General features: G+C 36.0%; 1 protein-coding gene across 1 annotated transcript in view; it reads left to right on the top strand.

Annotated features, from left to right (window-relative positions):
* PEX3 (peroxisomal biogenesis factor 3) overlaps positions 1-11,232 on the top strand; it is a 33,015-nt gene that overhangs the window by 2,031 nt on the left and 19,752 nt on the right. Inside the window, exon 2 of the mRNA XM_080805145.1 lies at positions 6,874-7,005. Within this exon, the coding sequence (XP_080661271.1) occupies positions 6,874-7,005 (132 nt within the window). The remainder of the gene's footprint in view (positions 1-6,873; positions 7,006-11,232) is intronic.

The raw sequence follows: 11,232 nt of genomic DNA, 5'->3' as shown, positions 1-11,232 counted from the left end.
CCTCTACTGAAGTAAGGAAAATAATCTCTCTAGCAATCTCAAAATAGCATACCCCTTCCGATTTATGGAACAGCTTAATGGTAGATGAGAGATAATCGCAGGGGAAGCTAAAGAGTATACTTAAGACATAGTTATAGATTTTTTTCAAAAATCTTTGAGAGCTTATAATTACAGATTAAGGGAAATGAGAAAGGAAAAAAAAAGTTCAGAGGGACAGAAAGAGAAAATAATCCAAGTGTTTTATATCTTCCTACAACATTTGAAATGTTACATTTCAGTTAATCTAAGACATATTTATCCAGTGCCTGTAGTGTTTATGGTAGTATGATTGGAAATGCAAGAGTTACAGATTTTTCATAGTAATAGCTACCATTTACTGGGTGTCCAGTGGGCACTGTACTAAGCTCTTGTGTTCAGTGGGCAGGACAACAAGAGTAGTTACTGTTATTTCCATTCAAAAATGTGGGAATTAGAGTCCTAAGAATTGAAGAAACTTGCCCAGGATCTCAGAGTTAATAATAAGGAAACTAGAATTCAAACCAGGTGTGTTAGATTCTGAAGCACTTTCTCTTTGCATACTTTACCATTCTGCCTTCCTGGACTTCATGGTCTGCCAGGAATGGAAAACAAGTGTCTTAGTCTGCTAGGGCTACTGTAACAAAATACCATGGACTGTGTGACTGTAGACAACAGAAATTTATTTCCCCCAATTCTAGAGGCTGGATCAGGCTGCCAGCAAAGTTAGGTGAGGGCCTGCTTCCGGGTTGCAGACTTTTTGTGTTATCACATGGCCACAAGGGTAGAGGTCTCTGTGAAGTCCCTTTTATAAGAACACTAATCCCATTCATGAAGGCTCCACCCTCATGACCTAAGCACCTCCCAAAGACCTCACCTCCTAATATCATCACATCAGGCATTAGGATTTCAACATGTGAATTCTGGGGGGACACAAACATTCTGAATATAACAAGTATATAAATAATTAAAATACAAAACAATAAGAAAGCTGGGGAAAAATATGGCATACAGATCAAACCAGCAGATACCATGTGCAATTGGAAAAAAATAGAAAAGATCTTCATGGAAGAAGTGGCATGTTTTGTCAGGCTTGAAAACCAGGTACGATATCAACATATATGCTCAAAGAAGTTTGGCTATCAGTGGTGGGAAAAAAAACTAAAACATAGGGATTTCCTACATTTTGGACCTGCTTTAGACCATTTTGTACAATTTGACCAGTTTATGAAATGTAAACTTTTTGGTCTGAGGTCTCCTTTATACTTGTAAAAATTAAAGACTCTAAAACAGCCTTTAAAAATTATATCTATTAATGGTTGCCATATTAGAAATTAAAACAAATAATTTTTTAAACAATAGTAAACCCTTACGTAGTAACACAAATATTATTTTTTAAAATTTTTTTTTAAAGAGAGGCATCATTTTACATTTTTGCTAATCTCTTCACCGTCTGGCTTAATTAAAGAAAGCTGGATTCCTGTCTTTCTTTCTGCATCTAATCAGTTTTGTTACCACGTCATGTAGCCTCTGGAATACTCTGCTGTGTGAGAGAATGAGAATGAAAAAGACAAAAACTACAAAAATGGTTTTGACTCGCAGATTCCATGAAAAGGTATTGAACACCCTCAAGAGTACTCAAGCCACATTTCGAGAACCAATACTCAAGAGAAAATGTTGCAGAACAGAGAATAACCAGATTATATTTATTAGCTTGCTGATTTCTAAAAATCTCAGAGCATTGACTTATAATTTATATCTTAATCCCTGTAATTTTTGGTCTTTTTAGTTTTCCATTTTTTCATTCAACAAATATCTGAGTGAGAGTGAGTGCCTCCTCCCACTATGTCAGGCTCTGGGAATACAAAGGAATAAGACAGTTCTTGACTCTGAGGAACTCTTGGTGCTGACTGGAAAGCAGAAACGGAAATAAACAAAAGTAGTACAGTGATAATACCATAATAGAGTATCATAGTAGAGCTGGTGCTGTGGGGACTTAGAGGACAGAGAAATAAACATGAAGGTGTCTGGCAGCCTTCACTCAGGAATTCACTTGAGTCAAGTTGTACAGCTAGCATGGGACACAGCTGGAAAAAGGGATATTCAACAGATTCAGATATATTGCTTGTGATGAATCAGTGTATTTCACTATGGCTAAGAACGGAATAAATAGGCAGCAGCAAAAGATGTATTTGGAAAACTAGCTTGAGTGCAGTTTGTGAAGGGCCTTCTATATTGTGCCATTCTACTGAATCTGGACATTATCTTGGGCACCAGTGCTTCTCGATTTGCTATGATAAAAATCACTTAAGGGGCTTAATAAAAACATAGAATTTTCTCTCTTTTTTAAGATTTTATTTATTTATTTGTCAGAAAGTGCACGCAAACTGGGTAAGTCTCAGGCAGAAGGAGAGGCAGGCTCCCTGCTGAGCAGGGTCCTGGGATCATGACCTGAGCCAAAGGCAGCCACTTAACCAACAGAGCCACCCAGGCATCCAAAAACATAGTTTTCTTTCTCAGATTCTGATTCTTCTGGTCCAGACCAGTTCATTTATTCATCAGTTATCCAGCAAGTATTTATTGAGCTTCCTCTGTGTAACAATATTATGTATTGGGATGCAGTATTGTATAAGACAAGATATTTGGGGATGATTTCAGGGAACTTCCTTAAAAGCTATGTTTTTAACAGGTGCTTCAAGTAATTCTGATGTTAAGTGGAACAGGGAATCCGTGTTAAGAAAAGGTGGCAGGGTGTTGAAGAATTCTAATCACAGGAATATGTAGTCAGATTTAAATTTTAGAAAATTACTTGGCATATGAAAGGTGGATTGGAAAGGTGTGAGACCAGAAGAAAAGAGGAGAGGAGGAAGCTGGAAACCAGTTCTTAAGAGCATTATTCAGAATCTGAATGAAGACAATGGTAAAGAAGTTGAAGTAAAGTGGCAAAATTTAGAAAATATTTCTGAAATAGAATCAGACTAGCAGGATTTGATGTTTTGTTAGATTTTGAGCAGTGACAATAGATTATTTTTGAACTCTTACTGAAATTATTAACCTAGTAATAATCTGGTAAAATAGTTGTATTCCAGGGATTTTTGTCCAGAAAAAGAAAATAACTAAAAGACAGTTTGAAAAAAAAAAAAAAACAAACCTGAATTTATAATGTAGAAAGACTAGAAGATGTTTTGCTTTACCAGCAATGTTCCGAAAGGAAATCTCAAAACATTTTACATTGATTTGGAGGGTGGAGGGAGAATTATTTTTGTTTTTGTTTTTAGATAGCTCAGGGGTGAGGGCAGAGACCTGGGAGGGGGAGGGAGAGAGAATCTCAAGCAGAGTCCAAGCTGAGTGCAGAGACCAACGCAGGGCTTGATCTTACAACCCTGAGGTCATGACCTGGGCTGAAACCAAGAGTTGGACACTTAACAGACTAAGCTACCTTGCACCCCCATTTTTTGAGGTATTTAGTGATTGTTTCCATTATTCATAAATAAAGCCATACCTACAGAAGAAACTTCTAAAGCACCTTACAATCCCAGCCTGTCATTTTATGGATGAAAAAAATTAGATACAGAGAGAGGAAGAGACTTGCTTCAAGTTACCTACCTAAATGGTGCCATAACCATCAATATCTATTGTCTTCAGGTCAGATGCAGGCAGCCACTCGAGTGTATAAATGATCCTGAATCCCATATTTTAGCTAATAAATTCTGTGCCCTCATACTTATTTTCCTAGGTAATAAAAAAAATCAGAATTTATTAATTTTAGGAATGAGAGCTTGGCTAAATTTGCCTTTGTATAGTAACTTACTTCAATGCTAACTCAAAAAAATAATAATGGGTTGTGGGATTTTAGCCTAATTTCATGTATTAGTTTGCTATTGTTTCCATAACGAAGTACCACACACTGAGTGCTGAAGCAACAGAAATGTATTGTCTCATTGTTCTGGAGTCCAGAAATCTTAAGATCAATGTGTTGCAGCATTTGTTTCTTCTCAGGGCTATAAGAGAAGGATCTTCTACAGGCCCCTCTCCTCAGTTTGTAGATGGTTATCTCCTCTGTGTCTTTACATCATCTTCCTTCTACACACATCTGTGTCCAAATTTTCTCATACCAGAATACTTTCATGTTGGATTAGAGCCCACCCTAATGACCTCCTTTCAACTTGATTACCTCTGTAAAGACCCTATCTCCAAATAAGGTAACATTCTGAAGTAGGGAGACTTCAACTTAAGAAGAGGGAAGGGGTGTGTTTGACATAGTTCAACCCATAATAATTCATTTTCTTTTAGCTTTAGTTAGAATATACAACACTTATAAAATACAGTAGCTCCGTAAAATTCTTTATCAGACACTGTTGAGAATCTAATGAAAGCAGTATACCTTTTCTCCCAGAAAACACATATATCAATCATTTATTATTATTCCAGAAAATTCTTAGATACACAAATGTCATCATTGCAGTGTTTCACCTTGCATTATTATTATTTTTATTTGAGAAATAGTAATCATTTTACACATAACCTTAAGCAGCCTATTGTGCAACTAAAACACAAGCAATTCATTGAGAAGTAGTTGTTACCTAAGAATTGCCTATCAAAGAGTTACTTTGTGAAATATGTTAGTTTCTTCATTCTGTTGGTGTTATGGCACTGTCATCAGTTTATTGAGGATGGATTACAAAAAGATTGCTCTGAAGCCACTTATATAACTTTCATTTGCTCTTTAAGCATGATTATAATACATGTATTTGCATATAGCAGCAGTCATAATTTATTTCTGTCTAATTATTTGCAGGACATACCTTTTACTGAACTATTATTTTTTTTTAAGATTCTATTTATTTATTTGACAGACAGAGATCACAAGTGGGCAGAGAGGCAGACAGAGACAGAGAGAGGGGGAAGCAGGCTCCCCGCCAAGCAGAGAGCCGATGCGGGCTCGATCCCAGGACCCTGGGATCATGACCTGAGCTGAAGGCAGAGGCTTTAACCCACTGAGCCACCCAGGTGCCCCTGAACTATTATTTTTAAAAATATATAATATGTTATCAGTTCATCTATTTCAGGATGTGTGTTTTCTTTGCAGTTCTTACAGGGCCATCTCCTCCCCACTTGTGACAAACAGACTAACTCCAGTTATTTAGGTCCTGCACAATTCTTAGGTTCTCTTTGATAGATATTGAGGGCCTCAAGCAGTTGGAGATAGGTGAGAATTTGTTACAAATTTGTTGCCAGGTTATAATGAAACACATGCTGGCACACATAAAAGCATCTGGCTAGCCAGTATAAATAAGACTAAGTATCATAACTTGTTTTATAAGCTTATTGAAGTCCCAGCATCCTCTTCCCATGCTGCAACAGAACCTTGCATAAAAAGGTGCGGAGGTCAAGCCCTTGGTATTTGCTTTCTCCCTCTGCCTCTCCCCCACCCACTTCTCTCTCTCAAAAAAAAAAAAAAAAAAACCTGAAGCAGATGCTTTGTAGGATTCTCTTGGCCATTTGGTTAACTCCTTTGACTAAGAATCCTCCTAAGTAGCAGCCGAGGATTCAAGACTAAGTCATTCCTAAGGATAAAGGACTTTCTAGATTCATATATTCTTGCTCAAATGAGTATTACTAAAACATTTTGGCTAATCCAGTATCTTAAACACCACTAATTTAATCTATGGAGATCCATTTCTAATATTCATTATGCTAGATAAAAGTTAGTTGAAGTACTTAAACCTTGGAGTGGGCTTTGGTCAAATGCTAACCAACCACTCAGGGGTATTCACATTCCCAGTTAGAACAACTGACTGCGCTTGGGGCATAGACCAAAATGTGCACATTTATATCATCTGTCTATCCTGAAATGTGTTCAACAAAATTATAGGCCTCGTGACCCCACCTATGTTTTTATGCTGTGGTGTTATAATTTAGGAATTTCTGTACCTTCTTCCCTCTCCCTTTTCCACTGAAAGTGCTAGTTCTTGATGTCTGTCTGACTACCTACCTTTCTTGTATTCTTTTTTTTTAAAGATTTTATTTATTTATTTGATAGAGATTACAAGTAGGCAGAGAGGCAGGCAGAGAGAGAGCGGAGGAAGCAGGCTTCCCGCTGAGCAGAGAGCCCAATACAGGGCTTGACCCCAGGACCCTGGGATCATGACCTGAGCCGAAGGCAGAGGTTTAATGCACTGAGCCACCCAGGCGCCCCTCTTGTATTCGTTTTATCTTTAAATAAATAAATAAATATTTTATCTTACATTTTAAAAAAGTATTGTGTGTTGACTGAAGAAAATATGGACGATGGAAAGAAGCAAATAGAAGAAAAAGATCAGCTACTATCCTACTGTTCAACAATTATAGTTTATGTTTTTTTCCATGTATCTACTTACGTTAAAAAGGGGGACATCGAGATCTTATTTTATAAACTAACAATATATATGGATATTTCCTTGAGTTGTTGGCTAATTTAGCAATGCAATTTTTAACAGCCATATAAGATTTCACAAGATTTTTGTATGAATAGAGCATAATTTACTTAACAATCCCTTATTGCTGGACACTTAGAATATCTCCACTTCACTATTAAAGGCATTGCCAGACTTTGTACAATTAATTCCTTTCTGTTTTCTTCAGACCTAGCTTTATGTACCCACCATTGGCTATTAAAATACCTATCTCCTTTTCCTTATATTTAGGTCACAATTCCTATGTAAGTCTTTAATTTAGATTTTTAAAAGTTGTGATTTTTAACTCTTCATTGATATAAACCTTATATTTGGATGAAACACGTTAAAAATACTGTTTGGAATTTTTACCACCCTAATTAACTAGATTAACATACTTGTTTGTTTTAAAAAATAATTTTAGGAGTATATATCCTGGGAAAATATGGACAAAAGAAAATCAGAGAAATACAAGAAAGAGAAGCTGCAGAGTACATTGCTCAAGCAAGACGACAGTATCATTTTGAAAGTAACCAGAGGACTTGCAATATGACAGGTAAGGCAAAGAGAAATATTTATACATGTATATAAAGTTACTTGATGATTTATATTAATTTGCATACCTCCAGGACCAAAGAGGAAAAGGCAAAAGGATTTATATGATTTAACTGAAATACATCATTAAATGTTGATTTTTAAAATCAGTATTAATCAATATACAATAAATGCTTGTTCATTCAACTTATTTATTCATTCAGCAAATACTTGGGGTACCTAGCGCTGGGGAAATGAGAATGATTAAAAAAAAAAATCCCTGACATTTAGAATTTATATGCTAATGACAATAACAAACGATAAACAACATATAAATAACTTAAGGCAGTGATGGCTGCTATAAGGAGAATAAAGATGTGTAAGGGAGCGGTTCTTTAAGAAATGGCAATCAGGAGAGTCAGGCCTCTTTGAGGAGGTGACATTTGAAGAAAACCAAATGATTCAATGGAGGGAGCCATGCAGAATGCCTTCAATGGGAACAGGCTTGACACTCAAGAATGCAAAAGGGGTATGTAGCTAGAGCAGAATGAGCAATGTAAGAGTAGAGGGAAGTAAGGCTGTAAAGTTAGGCCTGATTTCATTAGGCCTAATAGCTGCAGTAAAAATTCCTGAGTGTGTTAAACTTACAGTAGGCAGCTACAAACCCGTGAGTGCAGCACAGAAGAATACACTACTCAACATGAATTAATGGTAATTATTTAACCTCCAGAGTTGGAAGTCTACTGGGGGAATGCCCTAACAAAATCAACTGCTCACATTTGAAGGGAATGGGCTTTATAACCGGTATAACCCCTTAAAGAATTAGTTCTCAAACCCATGTCAAACAGGTTTGACATGTCAAACATGTCAAACCTGTTTTTCTTTGTTATTATTTAAAGCTTAATCTTTTCTCTAACACTTCTTTTAAGAACAGTTAATTTAAAAAGAATTTGTAAAGGTAGGTTCTCTTTATTTACTTTTGAAAGCAGAATTTTTTTCTGAGTTTAAAGGACTTTAAATTTAGTATAATAATAATACTTCATTCTATAAAGCAAATAGTGATCATCAATACTGCATGTAATGACAACTCAGATAAAACACATTAGGAGGGCATGTGATGTAATGAACACTAGGTGTTAATATGCAGTTGATGAATCACTGAACTCTACCTCTGAAACTAATAATACACTATATATTAATTATTGAATTTAAATAAAAAATTTTTTAAAACAGTGAGTTCCTAGGTTTTCCTTATAATATCCCTGTATCTTTGGGAAAATCTAAATCTCAATTCTCTCTTCTATAAAATGATCATTATAAAACCCACTTCATAAATGTTTTATAGAATGTGAAGAAATAATGCATGTAAAGTGCTTGGTGCGTAATAAATACTCAGTAAATGATAACTTTTAAAAGTTACATAATTCTTGGGGTGCCTGAGTGGCTCAGTCAGTTAAGCATCTGACTTTTGATCTTGGATCAGGTCTTGATCTCAGGGTCATGAGTTCAAGCTCTGCATTGGGCTCCATACTGGATGTGGAGCCTACTTTAAAGGGAAAAAAAAAAAAGTTACATAATTCTTTAAATTGATATTCAGCATTCAATGAAGTGATTCTATCAAGGACATGTTAATAAATTTTTAGAAAATAAGTACAGTGCATTTCTGGTTATTACTCAAATTTTCAGAAAATAGAAAAGGGTAGTCTAGAGTCTGCAAATACATCTCAATTTGACATGGACTCTTGTGTCAGTTTGGGTTCCCTGGAAAACAGATGCTAAGATGGGATTAGATGTGCAAGAGATATATTGGGGAGGGGGGGAACACTTGCAAAGAACAAAGGGGAGGGAGCAGAAGGAGGCGAGGGAAGCTTTCAGACCATAGTGTAAGTCTCACATGTGAATGGAAAGGAAGAAGGAAAGAAGATTAGATAAAAAGAGTTTCAGCGTATAGCACAGTTTCAAGAAAGCTTTGGCAGGCCAGTGGGGAGTCCTTAAGTCAAAGCTCTCTGGAATGGATCTCTGTTAGTATCACCACACCACTCTCATTGGCTGGGAGCAGTGCAGACATGGTAATGGATCCAAAGGGGTCACAGCTGGGCTACCAGCCAACCATGCTCCTCCTAGCAGATTTGGTGGCACATTTCCATGACCATCACAACCCTCAGATGAATAAATGGCTGCAGATAGGTAATTAAAAATAATATGGTAGGAGCCAAATAGAAGTTCACTGGAACACTTTCCAAATTAGCTTTCTGGTATGCATTGATAATGGGGTTATAAATCATATGATTACATTTCTATCCTTTTGAATAAGGTGCAGTGGATATACTAGAAAAATTTAGTAGCTTTAGGTAAATATGACTAGTTTTCTTTACCCAAAAGGTTGGCCCCAACTTGAAAGATACCATCTAATAAAATGTTTCCGTATTCTGCCCTGTGGCTTTATCTTCTTCGTGATTTTTACTGAATATTCAGAAGAGATACTTATTAAATTTATATATGACACAGTGCTAGGCTGGGATAAATGAATTGTTCTGCATTACAAGTTGGTTGTACAGATACACAATTATCTAAGCTTGCTTGCAAGCAGGATATATGAGTAAGGTTTGGGAGTTCTAGTTGAGCACAAACTGGTTATGAAGACTTTAATATGATTTCTAGAAGTACTAATTTAATCTTAGACCACAAAAATAAAATCTGATTCAGATCACAGGTAGTTGCATCATGCTCTGGAGTCGTCAGAGTGCATGTCCATTTCTGCCTCTCATATGTTAAGAAGATACAAACTGGAGGGGTGCCTGAGTGGCACAGTTGGTTAAATGCCCAACACTTGGTTTCAGCTCAGGTCATAACCTCAGCCTCATGAGATCTAGCCCCAGGCAGGGCTCAACACTAAGTGCAGAGTCTTCCTGAGATTCTCTCTCTCGCTCTGCCCCTCCTACTCATGCTTTCTCTTTCTCTCAAATAAACAAGTTAAATAAAAAAAAAAAAAGAAGAAGATACAAACTGGAATGTGTCAGAAAAGGCCAAACAAGGATAATAATAGGGGCTGACACTGAGCATTCTCATGCGCAAATATTCTAAATGCTTTATATGTCTCAATTAAACCTTACAACAATTCTCTAAGATAGATCCAAAGTTATCCTTAGTTTACAGAGAAAACAGAGGCACTGGGGGGTTAAATAACTTGCTCAGGGTCACACAGATTTCATAGCTGGTGAAGGGTTGTCTTGTGATTTGTGGTTGGACTGGGGGGTGTTTATCATGGAGACCAGATGGCTAAAGGAAAACATGAATGCTGTATTCAACTAGGTACAGAAACATATTTGTTCTGTGTTTTTTAAAAAACTGCCTGGAAGAAAAGAATTGACTTGTCTTCGGTTGAATAGGCTGAAGGGAAAAGTGAAAAGCTCTTATCTTTCAGAATTGTTGAAGAGACTCCTCTCAAATCATGTTGTTTTACCGCATAATCTTTAAATTTGTTCCTTACTAACTCCATTTTCTGTATGTAGGACTCTAAACCTTAATTTTTCTTGGTTGGCTAACATATCGCATTTGGTCTAGGCATATGTACCAAATACACTGAGATAAGCTACCTTTTACATTGGCTCTGAGCTGTGACTTTAGTTAATAATCTAAATGACTTAGGTGATTTAATCATACGGCTTGAGGAAATACACTGAAACTCCATAGTACAGCACTGAAATAGATGTCTAGAGTAGGCTAAAAGCTAAATGTTCTATAGAAAAAAATAATACGGGTTTTGTAATTAATATGTCTTACCTAGTCAAGAAATAAAAATCACACACTGAAGTTTTTCCCTTTTAGAATGTGGTATTTGTGATCTCTTGATATTTTTTCATTTTATCATTACTTATTTAGTGTTAGAAACTCATTTTAAATTATTATATGCTCATTTCTCCAACTTTTCTTATACCATGCAGGAACCATAAATAAAGTAACTTCTATAAATTACATGTAGTCTTTTTTTCCATAGAGCACTATGTCTTAATGTTATTCTTGGGGAGTTACAGGCAATAAGCTTTTGGCAAAACCAAAGTACAACTCAGCGGTTCTTAATTCCCAGCCTGATGCACTTTTGTCTAGGTTTCAGTACGTGCTTACTGCTTTGTAATATTTAATAAACTTTTCTAAAAATAGAAATAAAATATGAAACAGAAAGTTTAAAGATATAAATGTTGTTTTGATCATTTTATTATATCAGAAATAAATTCATTGTAAAAAAAAT

The sequence above is a fragment of the Martes martes genome (genome assembly GCF_963455335.1).
Source record: "Martes martes genome assembly, chromosome: 6".
Taxonomy (NCBI): Eukaryota; Metazoa; Chordata; class Mammalia; order Carnivora; family Mustelidae; genus Martes; species Martes martes.
The sequence above is the reverse complement of the archived record's forward strand: the minus strand, read 5'-3'. Positions and strand labels throughout refer to the sequence as shown.